Consider the following 15,404-nt stretch of genomic DNA (forward strand, 5'->3'; position numbering starts at 1 on the left):
ATAAATTGTAGGAACTAGGAGGAGATGGTAGTGTGTATCTGGTCTGGTGTGGTAATGTGTGCACACACGAGGGGTAGAGGGAGGGGCCTGATGACTGCTTCTGCTTTGAAGGGGACATGGACAAATACAGGTAGGGCAACAACCCACATCAACACTGTATTGCCTGTTGTCAATAAGGTCCTCAGTCCTCACAGAAGGAAGAGGGGGGAGAGCACTGTTGGTGTTGGGAAGGAAAATTAAAAGGAGCCCACATCAATCATCTTTTTTTGGAGGTTTTAAAAAGAAACATAAAAGGGGAAATCAAATAGTACTAACAACAGGACAGGATTCACTGGCATATTTAATTCTGAGTGGACCATTTTAATGTCACAGAAACTTCAATTTGCTACTAGTGGCAGGTGTATCTTTCCAAGCCTGAGTGAGGACACATTAGTACATAGTAGCTGTAAATTTCCAATTCTCAGGTCAGAGTGTATCTGAACTGACAATATTGACTTCATAACATGTGCGTTTATGTCGTCCATATATAAAGTGCTCACATTTCTACACCGACTGTGAATTCAGAAAATTAATTGAGTTCTTGCTCAAACCTAGCTAAACCACACACTTCATCCTATAACAAATACAAGTCCATTAATTGGGCACCGACATAGTGAAAAACTTCGGCTTAAGATAAGCCTAAATGAATTATACTTCCATAGGACGAAGACGTCCCTATTACCAATCTTATTCATAATCGCTTTGCAAATCCATCACGGTGGCATGGCATTGGCAATTTGGCATTTGGCAGTGGGGTAGAATACAGGTAGGTGTAGTTGTTGCTTGCTCCTCGCCGTCGCCGCGGGTCCCCTGAAGCTGAAGCCCTTGAGTTGAGTTTGACCCGCTTGGGCCCGTTGGTCTGCTTGCTGGCCACCCATCCATCCATCTTCCCAACCGCCGCAATGAATTCTCCGGCAAACTCACCCCCCTCCCCCGCTGCCGAGGAGGACCTGGAGACCCTCTGCCCACCTGCAGGTCTCTTCCCGTCGTGGCGTGTGGGCAACCCGTTGGAAGTTGGAACGCCGAGAAAGCGCGGCGGCGGGCGGCGTGGCGTCATGGTCCGCGGCGGCCGACCCGGTTGGTTGGGAGCTCGCAACGAACTCGGCCCGGCAAGGCAGGAGGGGAGAGGCTTCTGGCTTCTGCGTTCTGACTTCTGAGTTCTGACGGGTGGATGTTTCCTTTCCTGTCACCGACGTGACTATGATGAGTTTATGACTCGACGTGACTCGAAACGTGTGGGTTTCAGTTTCAGACGAGGTGATCGGTGCAGCCAGCAGCAGCGCCGGTGATGATTCGGGAATGATGACGAGCAGTGCAGTGCACGCACAAGGATTCGCATGTTGTCGGACCAGGTCAGCAGGGTCAGCGATGGCATTGAATCGTGCATGCCGAGAAGCGAGACTAGAGTGGCAGCGGATTAGAGTCCAAATCCAAATGAAACCCAAGGGAAAAGAAGTCCAACACCTAGAGTTTCAAATGATTAACGTTCGATCCAATCTGATTCAATTATTTTAAAGTCCAAATTTATTCATGACGGTCTAATAATAGCAAAAGTACGATGCCTAGATGATGATCTCATGTATAAAGCTGGACTGTGTGGAATTAAAACTTCGCGTCCACACATTAACATTATGACGGCCCACTGGTTTTGTGCATATTGGTATGGTTATATATATGCGTACGGTCCTCCGCGTTACAAGCTCGACACCAAAACTAAATTTTTTTGACAAAGTTGACCGAAATTGGTTGGACATGATACGGTATAATAGCCGACTACTTTGTGCAAATTGATGTTGCTAAATATACATGCAGGCCCCATATCAAAAGCTAAACTCTAGAATTAAAAACCTCACGTTCATATCTTGATTTTTTTAGCGAAATTGACTGAAATTTATTGGAGATGATTTAGTATGACCACAAGCTACTTCGTGTATATTAGTGTGTCTATAAATAAATGTGTGCTCACATCAAAAGCTAGCTAGACCGCAAAACTAAAAACGACCTCTCATTCACACTAAATTTTTAGCAAAATTAACTGAGATTTATTTGAAACGACTTGGTATAACAGTCAGCTACTCTATGTATAGCAAAATCAACACGTGAGTCCTACATTAGAAATCTAAGCTAGACATTAGGGACCGATTTCTCACGTTCAAAGATATCCAATGGGCACTGTATTTTTTGAGTCGCTCTCCTATGAATTTTGGAAATTATTGGATCGCATGGGGATGGATATCCAAATCCAAATGGATCTTATCCAAGTATTTCTGAAGCAACAAATGTCCAGTTAGATTTTGGATAGTCCAGATTCCCTACCACCTCTAAGCAAGACTGATTGGGTAGAGAGGTATCTTAGTTCCTGTATTCATGTGATGTATTTGTATCCGAAATTTGAGAGGTCATCCATATACTATGTTTAGAAACCTTAGCCACGCATTTATATTTGTTGTACGAGGATGATAGTGATATATTTCATCACCAAAAGAAATGGTTGACGATTCCTTTGCAGTTATTCTCAGAGAGAAGACGGTGGTTGAGTATTTGTATTGAAGACTACGTTTCTGTAGTTTGCACTTGTTCTTACTTCTGTCCTACTGTTGGCTGTGAACAGAAATGGCAAGTAGTGTTCATACTTGGTCCGGAGTACCTTGAAACTGAACCAACCGAGTGCAGGCGCGCAACTCAAGGGGCTTGTTTGGATGTGATCGGATTGGAGTGTAATTTAATTCGAGGTCCACTCCAACACATGTGAATTGATGTCAATCCAACTACATCTAAACAAGACATAAATGTACAAACACCACGAGCTATCACGACTTTGACTCTGATATTATTATTCCATGTATGTGTTCAAGTAAAGCAGCCGTATCACAGTTGTTCCTGATATAGAGATGGCCAACCACAAACTGATAACCAATCGGTCCAACTGCTGTCCAGTTTTTTTGCAACCGGTATTGGGGGGGTTTGGCGCGGGGAACCGGAAAAGAAGAAAGCAAACGGTTCTATGGGTTTACAAGAACAAGCAAAAGAAGACCAAATCAGGTCAAACAAATGGCAAAAGTAAAAACGTGATCATCCGGGGGCAAATGGTAGGAGGAGAGCAGATGGGCGTGGTGTAATTGTTGCAGCTACTACACCAAACTTAGAAGCTGCTTTGAGTGCAAGTCATAGCAACTAATGATGTTTAAGCAGATAATGCAAGGCAATACATGCATGATGAAGTCATAGTTGGGAGCGCCACAGTTGCTACAATAATTTCATAACCACTAGAGCTGCAGATGGATAAAGGTATTAATGATGTAACCACAAGACAGGCTGTTGGAAAAACATATAAAAAGAGAGTAAACACTTAGGCATATTAATTCAAGAAAACAAGATGTATGGTGCTAAATTATGTGACAGTATTTACACAATATAAGGCACCCCTCCTAGAATGAAAAAAGAGGTTGCGCTGTAATCATAAGCTCCACTTTGAAGTGATGGAAAAAGTATGAGCTTTGTATATTGGAAGCTTGTTTGCTGAAAATGCTTCCACAAAATGTTTTCAGTTTTTCACTATCAACATTTGAACAAATTTGTTTCGTCTGTACAGCTGGATGTATCCATTAACATGCTCTTCGCTCCAAAATTTCCAGTGCGGGGATCCAAGGGAATGTCATTCATAACCCATGCAGGGACCACACACATACATTAAATGGCTGGCAGGCAAAATCGGACATTTCCAATAGAATGGAAACGAAGTGTTTGTATCGTATATTCATGTTATTCATTTCTTTCTTTCTTTCTTTCTATTAATAACAAAATAGATTGCACTTGGTGTCATTGTGTGGGTATACCAAGCTGTTGTTGCATAGCAGACCTGATGTCACCAGTGCTGAATCCCTCAATTGCAATGATATTTGAGCTATCAAGAGCAACAACATCCTGTAAAGGGTACCTTCTGACCGTATGGATCCTATTCGCAGGAGTGTTGAATCCACCCTTAAGGATGACTGTCTTGTAAAGACCTCCAAACAGTTCCTCGTAATCAGAATCACCAGTTTCACCAACAATGACCACAGCATCTAGCAACTCTATGCCCCAGCAAATAGACAAATACCTATAATAGAAAATTTTGTTAGTAGGTTTGCACACATGTTTGCTGCAAGGTGGATATGGAAATAAATACATAAAATGTTTCCCAAAGACAATAATCAAAAGTACAGATCCCAGACCAGACCAGTGTACATTTTTAGTGATGGTGGCAGTATTATCTATTGCAGAACTTCTTACGCTGTTAGGGTTTTAGGGCTGCACAAAACATTTGAAAGGTAAAAAATACAAAAAAAAACTCATTTTTTATAGGAAATAAAACACCCCATGCATTAGCGACTTAAACTCTCACTGCAGCCAGAAGCACCAGAGTTCTGTATGCAAAAAATATTATTATAGGATTTCTTACACATTCCAGGTTCATAACCAACCTGATCATGTGGCTTATAGTTAAACTGGTTTACGCAAGGATACAAATCCCCCATATGAACTCAAAACTGGTTCGCAGCCTGCATTAACACCTATTTACACCTGATCCTCACCCGTTTTGACCAAGTTATAGACTTATAGTTTCCCTGTTATATTCTGGTAACCACCCAATTCCAGACCAATTACAGAGCAGTTTAGGAGACCAATAAGGAGAGAGCTACATCCAGCTTCACTAATTTTAAGTTTTTTTTTAAGTTTTTAATCCTGGTGACAGGTAATCAGCTGGTACCAAACAAAGCAATAGGGTCCAGCTTCTCACTCCCACTGCTTTTTCTGGAACCGGAAGGAGAACTGCCGGTCACTATAAGAAGTAATAAAGAGCAAATCAAAGAATAACATTGAACACCCAACACAGGGAGAAAAAGAAACAGAGAGAAGAGAAGAGGCAAACAAAAAAGGGGTTGTAACCAGTGTAAATATCAAGTTTCTCACTCCAGCTAGTCTAGTCTTCTGTTGAAACAGTTCATGATTGGAATAAATCATCCAACGGACAACACGAAGGGAAATATTGCTCAGTGCCATCACCATGGACACAAAGTTGATAAATAGAATCCAATGTGTACTTGAAACATGGTCGTCACAAACTCACAGTAGATGTAATATTCAATTGATACCTTTTTATAATGGTATTAAGCTACTTTTCTCATAAATTTAAGGAAAAGAAAATTACACATCTTGAAAACAGTTTTTTTAAATGCTCCACACCCTATGATACTGCAACTAATTTGCAACATAAAAGATAAATGTTTTCCTTTAAAAAGGAAGAGTTAATTAATAGACGAAATGAAGAGAATCAAGCACCAGACCTTAGAGCCTGAGATCGCGATGCATGAATTGGAATTACAGATAGCCTGGTGGCACCATGGTTATATAGAGCATGACAACGCAGTGACTGGATTCTCATCAACTTTTGCAGCTCCTTCAAAGGAGGCAACTACAATATATAAACGAAGTCAAATAAAAAGTTGCACACTTAAACTGTAATAAAGTGGTCCAAATAATGAGTGGGCAAAATTTCAACCAAATGTTTGAAGATCTGGAAAGAAGCTTACATGATTTGGATTAACCACTCTAAATGCAAGACAATATGTTGAAGTGTGTTCTGAATCTTCAAAGATGATTTGCTTTTCAGTTCTCCCCCTTCTTTCTACTACTGCAGAAGCCCACTTAACTAAGTACTTCCTTAAACCTTCTCCTCCCCAACGATACTCGATATGTGATCGGTAGTTATGGTCCAATGCAAATGTAACACGGGAATTGCTTGGCACATCACTAGACTGTGATGGATAATATATATCACTCCCACTATTGCATATAAAGGCATCAAAGTCAGTAGGGAGCATGCCTGTGCGTACTATTACAGACTGTAGCTCTGCTATTGTCAGTGAAGTCGACAACACGAAACCTGTAGAACCTGACATAGTTCCAGTGCGTGTAGCCTCAACAGAATTTCTGATAATCTGAATTAAATCTTCCTTGTTAACGGAGTCTACAGCAATAACAAATATATGCTTCCTGCACTTCACAGGCACCTTCTGGTCTTCTTTGCATGCGAAAGCAGGATGTCTTGGACCCAGAGTTAATATCCTTGACAAGTAATTCTTGCAATGTTCAGGCCAAGAAAATTGGTGTATATTTTTCAATCCATTATCTCGACATCTTGACCAAAACTGCTTTTCAGAAAGCATCTTATAGAGGGCATCTGCAATTGCATGCTGATCATGGGGATCAACAAGGAGACCATTTTCCAGAACCTACATCAACATCCACCAGAAAGGATCCAATCTATTACAGCTGTAAGTCATTACGCTATTAATTCAATAAATGGTACAATGTGACTCATGAACCTGATGAATTTCAACAGGAGCCCCATGTTTTGTTGCAATAACAGGCAACCCGTGCATGGCAGCCTGCTCACAAAAAGAACAGATAGGTAGTAAGGGCATGGAAATGTTGAGATACATAAATGAATTTCTGATTTCAATAGTTCTGACCTCTATCAAGGTGACACCAAATTGTTCAAAGTAAGCAACATTTACAAAAGCGCCCTGGCATACGTATGACAAGAAAAGTTGTATCAGTGAATATTTAAAATAAGAAAATGGCTACTGTATTTCACTTGGATATACCACGAATGCTTATTGGAAGAAAATCAAAGCAGATATATATTAAAGATAAGTGCTTTAATTCTTGGCATTCAAAAGGGGGAAAATATAGCACCGCCATTTTTTTTTGGCTAAAAACATTATACCTTTGTTCTTGCTGCTAAACGATAAATATCAGGAACTTCAGAGTGCTTGTGATGCTTTGGGTATGCCACTTGACCATATAAATCATATTCATCAATCAATGTAAGCACCGATGTCAAAACAGCTGCACTGATTTTGTTCATTTTGGAAATAGCCTCACGGTTGCCCATTATCAATGTCTGGAATGCAAAATCAAAAGGTACCAAGGAAAAGGTATCAAAATTCTATATTACTAACAGATTCAATACAATTATGATATTGGAACGCAATATACCCAAAACACTAAAATGTCAGGTTCTCAGTGTTATCTTACAAGGTTAGCAAGTTCCCTCAACGGGTGGCATTCACCAAATGCTTTCACAAGCGTTGCAATATTCTTTTCAGCATATGGACGGGCAATAGCCAGAATCATAGGTTTCCTAGGATTTGTGAAGAACCGCATTATCTGTCATCACATACATACCATCAGCACATGAACTTTAAAAACACACACAGGATTAACAGGAAAAAAACAAGTTGCTGTATCAAGTCAAATAAAAAGTAAAATCTTGCATGTAGGCATCTTAAAATAATTTCACAACCTCAAACCAAATAGATGGATCCTCAGAGGCTGGAGATGGGTTATCTTCGTCTCCATAGATATCAAAATCATGAATCAATTGGCCAAATTCAACTCCTGGAGGAATTATCTGCAGAGCAAGTAATAGAGAACTAGAGCATTTAAAACCTCTATATTATAGATAATGACAGCAAGAACAATGTTTTCAAGTCGTCCGATTAATCGCGATTAATCACGATTAATCGTCCTAATCGGTCCCTGCTGACTGATTAGGGGTACCGTCGACTTGTACAAGTCGTCCGATTAATCGCGATTAATCTTGATTAATCGTCCTAGTCGGTCCCATGGCGACTAGGTTCGACTGGACGACTTGAAAACATTGAGCAAGAATGCATAATGCTAATTGCCCACCTATAAAATATGACAAAAATGCAACTAGCGAGTAATTGTTTACGGAATCAGAGGAATAGTTTACTTACAACCATACGAGGCATATAACGACCATAACAGTTGGCACCACGCTTGACTAACGCACGGAGCTTCCTCGCAAGCATTACTTCAAAACCATCATACAAGTTCCATTGTTCTTCTATTTCTTGCCTCGTGCTTGCAATAACTATTTCAGATGCATCAAGAGACAACTCCTCTGCCTCAATTCGGCGCATTATTTTGTATGTCACGTTTATTTGTTCTCTTGTCTGTCTCCCTTGCTTGAGAAGCCCTTCCAGCTTATCTTTCCCAAGAAAATGCCCGGTAAACACCATGGGAACATTAAGTGCTCCAGATAGTAGAGCAGCAGCAACTCCTGCACTGGCATAATGGCCATGAATCACAGCAGGCCACACTGGACACACACTGCCAGTTTCTTCGCCTATAGTTTTTGACATGCGCACAATATGACCTAGCGCACCATCAACAAATTCTTGAATGAAAGGCCAGATATTTTCTTTAGCTAGATGCTTGTCTTTGGGGCCAAATGGTATTCTGATGATATGTGCACCACTGTTCTCTCCTCGTTCGCATTTAAAGTTCTTGAAACTTGTCGAAGCCAGCATCTCATCTGGTTCACCATAGCCACGATCGAAATTTGGGGCTAAGATTTGTCTTGTCAATAGATCAACCCGGTAAACTCCAGGACATGAACTTAATGCTTTAGCAAGTTCCACGACATATTTGACCTATGAAACAGCACACAGTGGATGAAAGTGAAATCATGTCCTTGTATGATACTAGTATCTTTTTAGTGAATATCTTCGAAACATCAAATGGAATATATAGCTGCTCCGTTAACTACAGGATAAAGTTTTGAGTTATTCATTCTGAAGAAAGAATTGCAGTTATACTTGATTCTATAAATAAATGCACAGACGATACCATTACCTGGCCACCAGTATCTGAATCACGGCCAAGCTCCATATTCTCTCCACGTATCAGGCCATGAAGACTACAGTATAATACATCATAACACAAATTCAATGGCAAATATATTTCAACAAAAATACCAGCAAGCCAAAGGATTACATCATATTTAAATTGGATTATATGGGCAACTTGTGAAACCACTGATTCTAAGAATAGTATGAACAGTATGCAGTGTTCAGGCTAAATCTGCGGAAGTTTATTTCCTTATGACCTTCTTTCAATTTAATGTAAATCATTTTGCAACAGATATGAATAGCATATCGTCACATGATGAATTAGTTACATGCAGATTAATCAATCTGTAGCATGTACATAAAAGTATCAAAAAATTACAGTAGAAGTTGTTAAATAAACTATTATGTACCTGATTAACACTATGTATAGCTTGTCAAATGAACTGATCCTAGGTGTGTTCCCAGTTGTGCTGTCACCGTAGGCAACAGATGGATCACCAGCATCTTCTCCCTTCACTCCTTCAAAAAGATCTTCAGACATTTCTGCAGTAGCATCATTCCGTGGCTTCTCAGTCTCTAGACGGCGTTTGGACGAGCGGTTGGCTTCCTCTTTCTCAAACTGAATATTGAAATTTACATAACAAAGAAAAACTATATTAAATGGAAGAGATAGAAGTTCAAATGCAACCTAACATGTAATTATCACATAACAAGATAAAGCGGAAATGTGAAAATAAACTGAACAACAAAATCACTTTTGATAACAACATTATCAGATTAGAAATCAAAACATTAAATGCACAAAGAAATTCATTATATTGTCAATATATCTTGTGAGTTGTGAACTAGTGAGAGCTGTTGGAACATTTGAAGTACAAGTAAAAATAGGGACTGTAAACCCAAGAGGCCAATTTTATTTAGCATGCATGTTAAACTAATTCAATGAGTTTCGTTGAACTGACCAATCGATTCTTTTTTTATGACTACTTAGAGAAGGGACCGCTAGGCATATGAACATGCCACGCACTAACAAGTAACAACACATCAAACTTCAACAAAAAAAAAAAGTAACAACACATCAAACAGCGAATGTCATAGGGCCACTCATAAGTAACTTTTCATAGCATGGTTTATGTGCATACAACCTTTACACAAAGAAAATAATTTCTACTGAAGTGAAGAGAGCAAAGCAGTATGTTAGAAAAAACAAACAAACTTTAATAAGTCAAACAAATAGCCAATGACAGTGTACTTGTAGAAAAAATAGTTTGCTTGTATGAAACTAATTTTGTGTTCTTAGAGGATCTACATGCCAGTATGCCACCTCTTTAAACAATAAAAAATTAGATCCCTCATCTTCCGTCAAAAAAGAATCCTACATCTCTTGATCTATTCACTTCCACTCAAATCCCACATTTTCACTTCCACATGATATTCTACACATTCTATAATGTCATTAATCATATCTTCATGCCTAAATAGACAAAAGGTCTGTGAACATAAAAGGCCATGCACATTGGACGATCATCCATGTTGCCAAACTCAACTGAGGTCTCCCTGCCCCTGATTCCACTTGCTTTGCATAGTGCTTAAGAAAGTTGTCATCGAGCCAGTGGATAGAAGCATTGAAAAACTAACATTTATCTTGTATCTATATATCACAAGCAGCCCATGAGCCCAGACTCATCTAGGCCCTTGATATCCATACTGCAGGTTACCAAGAGGAATTGAAGATTCATAAAAGGCCAACACTCATGTAGTGTAGTGGTAAGCTCCGTAGTTGAGGGAGACCCTGGCTAGGGCTCAAATCCTCATGGCACCAAAAAAAACCCTCGCTGGCAACCCAATAAATATTCGTAGGGCACCAACCTGTGACACTAGCGGTTGATTTGGGCCCTCCTACCAGGGGATACTTGCAGTGGTCGCCATCCCAGAAGTTCATGGTTGGCCGAGGTTACAGTGCGGCCCTATAGGCTATAGGTGAAGCCAGGGTTCGGGGATTTTCTCTGTCAGTTTGTCTAAGAGCTTATTCTTAGTGCAATACTGGGCAATCTTTCCCCATTGGCCAAAGGCTTTTTCTTCTTTTTTTCTGAGGAGGATGGCTATGTAGCATCTACAGCTGGACACTTTAGACAAATACCACAATATGGACTTGTTACATTCTAATACAATCACAACAACAACTAAAAGAACATTCGTTGTTTGGGATCACCATTTTACCCCTGCAACTATCTTGAATACTCTTTTGTAACAGGTAAGTATGATGGCAAACAGAATAAGGCAAGAGCAAGCAACAGGTGGGAGGAGCTCCAGTGGTCCAGTGACATGGTGCCTCTGTTGACACTGGGGCAGGTCTCACGAAAGACCTTAATTGTAATAATGAAGTGAAGTACCTTGCTAAAGGAGTAAAGATTGATTGGTGCTATCCTCCTAGATGTGTACAATTGAATAACTGCACGGCACTGATTGCTGCCAATAGGACAAATTTGTATTACATTGTTTCCACCTTCTACCAGGTAAAACACCCGCAGTTTGGAGGTTCAGGTTAGGTGAAGACTGAAGAGTAGAAGAGAAAATCTTGGAAGTTTAGGTTCTTAGGACCAGTTGATCTTCATAGTGTGCAAAATCGAAGAAAGTCTAGTAGATGTTAACTTGTGGTAAAAATACTGACATATGGATCTTTGAGACGAATTAAAATGTACCAAAATATTTCAATTACATTGATAATGTGCTACGGATGCTACATAGCCAATTTTTACTATACCAAATCTTCATCACAGTAAAATCAAAACTTGCAATGAAGATCTTGAAACAAGGTGTACACAAAGTTGTTTTGTATAAATGTTCTTACTGGTTCAAAATTCTACTTTCAGCTTGTTTTCATGAACCTTGAATTATAGCCTTATAGGTTAGAGTGTAAGCGGAACTCTCAAATACACTTTCTGGGTAGTGGGTACAAATTGGCAACTTGGAATAGACAATAAGAATGCGAATATTCCATGTGTGTGTGTGTGTGTGTTTTCTGGTTGAGACGTGTGAGAAATTCTTAGTCTACTATACAGATTTAAATCTTCAGTCTTTTTCGACCACATGAGGCACACCTCAGTCGCTTAGTCTGCATTAAATGGTGAATGGACTGAAGGGGCAGAATTAAACACAAGTAAAAATTGTTGGAATTGATCAGAGAAAATGGAATATTAGAATTTGTGTGTAAAACGGAGAAATACTGTCTTGATATATAAGACTTCTTGGTTTTTGAGGCTGCAACGCACAGAAACAACCTGAGTGAACCTGACACTCCTACCAACATGATGTCCAGCACACTTCATAGTTATCTATTAGACTATTAGAAGAAAAAAATGTCTTTTTCCAGAATACAATGGAGAACATGTGCCTGGACTCTATTAACTGACATGAGTATGCAGTTATTACAGATTTTCCAAAGGAATAGCCTATTTAGTGCAGATTTGGTGATACTGATACCAGTGAAACACGCTTTGGTCCATCAACCTTAGTAGATAACCTAATGCCTCTGGCTAATTTCCACTATTCTTGCTTTACATGCTCAATTTGTTGCTGCTCAAAACAAACATAGACTAATATGAATATGAATGGATGCTCTGTGCTTTGCAGTGTAGCGTGTCCTATTCTGGGGTCAGTGTGACCCATCAACACATACTGATCATTACCGTATTTCCATACATCTGTAGCGGAAGAGCTATATTTTCTTTCACTAGCACTTCATCAAGCAGTTTTTGATGAATTGAAGAAGTAACCACAGGGAGTAGGTGACGAACTGGAGGCTAGGTGATAATACTAACTAACTTACATACCCAATCACACATATGGAGCTTGAAAAGCTTGGCGTTTTGCTCAGTGTCTTACCCCATCATAAGTAGCGATCAGATAAGGCAGAAACATCCTAGGCGTGCTACCTGGTTCAAATCAATGTGGAACTTCTGTTCAATACCTTTGCAAAGCTCATTGAGAAGGACCATAGCTCGATGAACACTCCACTGAAACATTTTGTGGAACAGATCCTGATGCTCTCTAAAATGCACCTATGCCAAGATCAATCCTAGTTCCAGCAAAACGGTAATCTAACCCACGTCTCCTCTTTCCGGAGCCCAATCCAGCTTGCGGATTGAATTATCAAAACCGAGATGGGCACAAGCTGTGAGGAACATAAGAAGCAGCACGGCGGAGGGAGAGAAGAGAAACGAACCAAGAGCAAAAAGGCGCACCTCCTTCTTCTTCCTGGCGAGGTTCCAGATCCTCCAGGTCATGTTCTCCAGCCGCGTGTTCTTCTCCTGCGGGCTCCGCATCGCGTTCGCCTGCGCGCACCCACCACCACGTGCACACGCGGCCGCACACACACAGATCGATCAACACATCCCGCGGATCACCAGCGAGGAAGGGAGCCAGGGATTCGGAGCGCGAGCTCGCTCGCCCTCCCGCACGCGGGGGGGAGGAGCGGAGCCGCCGCGCGAGGGAGCACGCACGTACGTACCCGGAGCCAGGTCTTGTAGAGGTCGGTCTCGTCGTAGCCGGTGATGACCTCCTCGACGAAGTAGCGCGCGGGGGAGAAGTGGCCGCGCTCGCGGAGCAGCAGCGAGGGCCGGTCCCCGCCTCCGCCTCCGCCCCGGCCGCTGGCGCCGGCGCCCGCGGCCGCGGCGCCCTTGCCGGCATCGAGGATGGCGTCGAGGTAGCTGTTGATCCAGTTGTCGTTGCCGTACATCGCCGCCGGCGAAATCGAGGCAAATGGGGGGCGTTCGGCGGGTGCGGGTGGGGGAGGGAAGTGGTGGTGGTGGCGGCGAGGACGAGGGCGGCGACGGGAAGAGAGAGAGAGAGGAACAGAAATGGAAAGGAGATGTGACATGGAATTGGAAAGAGCCTTTTAGCAGTGTGCCAGATGCTTCGGGTCGGAAAAAAATTGAATTATTTACTGTTGGTTTGGTGTGAGAGAAAAACACTATTCTTGACTGGAAATTTACGATTATTTACGAGCAAGCGAACAGGCTAAAAGGCATTCAAGTGTCGTTACACCTTTTTTTTCCTCGCAAACCATTTTTCGACCTTCTTTCCGGTTTTCACCGTTTAGTTGTCCTCGTACGTGAGTTTCATTAGTGAATATGTTCAGATTGCCTCTCTCCCTTCCCTAGCGTATCCTCTTCTTCCTCTTCTCCTTCACCCGATCCATCCGATCACCCGTAGCATCCTGCTGCGTCATCCTTCACCCGACAGGGCCACCCCTTGCCCCGCGCTAGCCCACCCCGAACGTCTCCTTCCGTGCCGCACCCTCTGCCGAGTGTTCCTCGCCGGGCCACATCGCTGCCTGCCGCCGCTTGCTAGCGTCGTGGCCCTGTTCGCTCAGGTCGTCGTCTGCTCGCGCCGTCGCCGCCTGCTCGAGCCGTGATCCTGCTCGCTCACACCATCGTTTCTATTGCGGGCGCGATCCTTCTTCTTCAACAGACGCAGCGCCAGGGGATCGGGCTCGCCCGGCCAAATCCCGGCGGCCACCGGCCAGTGGTCGCAGGGGTGAGGTCGCTGCGGCAGCAAGCCGGACCCGCGAGGGCCTCAGCTTGCGCTGTGACGGCACGTGGCCTCCCGGCCATGCGAGCCTGCGGCACGGCAAAGAACATACTGACAACGGCCCGGCGAACGGGGTGTCTCGGCTTCGATGGCGAATAGGAACAGAGAGTGGCACACGCGCGAGGAGATGGGGAAGGTGAGGGAGCAGCCAGTTAGGGTGGAGGAGGCTTGGAGGAGCGAGCTCTCGTTGGTGCACTGGCTGCGCCCAGCGGCATACATGAGGATAAGGCGGTGGCATTCGCGACTGCTGCTGCTACTACTACTACTCTTCGTCCGCGGCGGCGACGCGGGAGCGGCTACAGTGCGAGACGTTGGACACGACGCGCGCTGCGATCTCCCGACGGGCGACGACGGCGAGCCGGCAACGCGAGTACGTGACTACGCCTAGGTGAGACGTGAGACGCGTACGCATCTCAGTCAAGCTGCCAATGCCCTATTCACTTGGCTGATAAGCCATAACTGAAAGTATTGTTAACTGATTTATTATGAGAGAAAAATACTATTCGTTGGCTAAAAAAGTATGGCTTATAAGTGAAACAGGACGCAAGCTTTTGGCCTTCTGCCTTCGCCCTGGTACTCTGACACTCTTTATGCATTAATGCATATCGTATGATCTGGGTATGCACAACCCAATGCCGATAATTTAATTAGATTAAATTTGTGTGTTTCTGCTGGCTTGCTCTAAATTTGTGTGATAATTTTTTAAACTAATTCTAGTTTTGTCATCGGCATGTATGTATAAAGGGGGCCAGATCATTTGTGTTTCAAATTAGCGGCTAATTAAGCCCCAGGTTGATACTGTCAGACCCGAGAGTAGCACATGAGAAAAACACAACTTTCAGCAAGGCACTAGAGGGCAGTTATGACTTTTCGCAGCTCCATTTGACACCATTAGTAGCAGATGTCGACGGAATAGCTTTGTGAAAAAAAAGTAAAGTGTCATGGCATTTAAATGTGTTCGAACTTTTTAGTAGCATATAAGGCCTCGTTTAGTTACCCGCGGATTCGGCGCCCCCAAAATTGCTGTAGATACAGTAATGAACTGTAGCATTTCGTTTGTATTTGGTA

General features: G+C 42.5%; 1 protein-coding gene across 3 annotated transcripts; it reads right to left on the bottom strand.

Moving 5' to 3' along the window:
* Positions 1-3,318: 3,318 nt before the first annotated feature.
* On the bottom strand, positions 3,319-13,607 carry LOC136526792 (probable sucrose-phosphate synthase 3). 3 transcript variants are annotated; one of them, XM_066519385.1, is made up of 13 exons: positions 13,255-13,607; positions 12,989-13,078; positions 9,155-9,363; positions 8,749-8,812; positions 7,848-8,546; positions 7,391-7,498; positions 7,123-7,254; positions 6,812-6,988; positions 6,555-6,608; positions 6,408-6,470; positions 5,613-6,314; positions 5,367-5,494; positions 3,319-4,138 (listed from the first exon to the last, which is right to left on the bottom strand). In XM_066519385.1, exons 1-13 carry the CDS (start codon positions 13,480-13,482, stop codon positions 3,859-3,861), a joined length of 2,934 nt encoding a protein of 977 aa, XP_066375482.1. In that variant the 5' UTR covers positions 13,483-13,607; the 3' UTR covers positions 3,319-3,858. The 3 variants fall into 3 exon arrangements, with proteins under 3 accessions (XP_066375482.1, XP_066375484.1, XP_066375483.1); XM_066519387.1 differs by lacking the exon at positions 13,255-13,607 and having other exon boundaries at positions 12,970-13,076; XM_066519386.1 differs by lacking the exons at positions 12,989-13,078; positions 13,255-13,607 and adding an exon at positions 12,630-12,679.
* Positions 13,608-15,404: the final 1,797 nt, after the last annotated feature.

This window comes from Miscanthus floridulus, chromosome 19 (genome assembly GCF_019320115.1).
Source record: "Miscanthus floridulus cultivar M001 chromosome 19, ASM1932011v1, whole genome shotgun sequence".
In the NCBI taxonomy this organism is placed as follows: Eukaryota; Viridiplantae; Streptophyta; class Magnoliopsida; order Poales; family Poaceae; genus Miscanthus; species Miscanthus floridulus.

What these genes read in the sequence shown, in the direction of transcription:
- LOC136526792 (XM_066519385.1), bottom strand. Translation starts at nt 13,482, where the DNA reads ATGTACGGCAACGACAACTGGATCAACAGCTACCTCGACGCCATCCTC. An exon ending in ATCCATCTATTTGGTTTGAG is followed by an intron (nt 7,255 to 7,390) that starts GTTGTGAAATTA and finishes ATGTGATGACAG; the next exon opens with ATAATGCGGTTCTTCACAAA. An exon ending in GAGTGGTTAATCCAAATCAT is followed by an intron (nt 5,495 to 5,612) that starts GTAAGCTTCTTT and finishes TATATATTGTAG; the next exon opens with TTGCCTCCTTTGAAGGAGCT.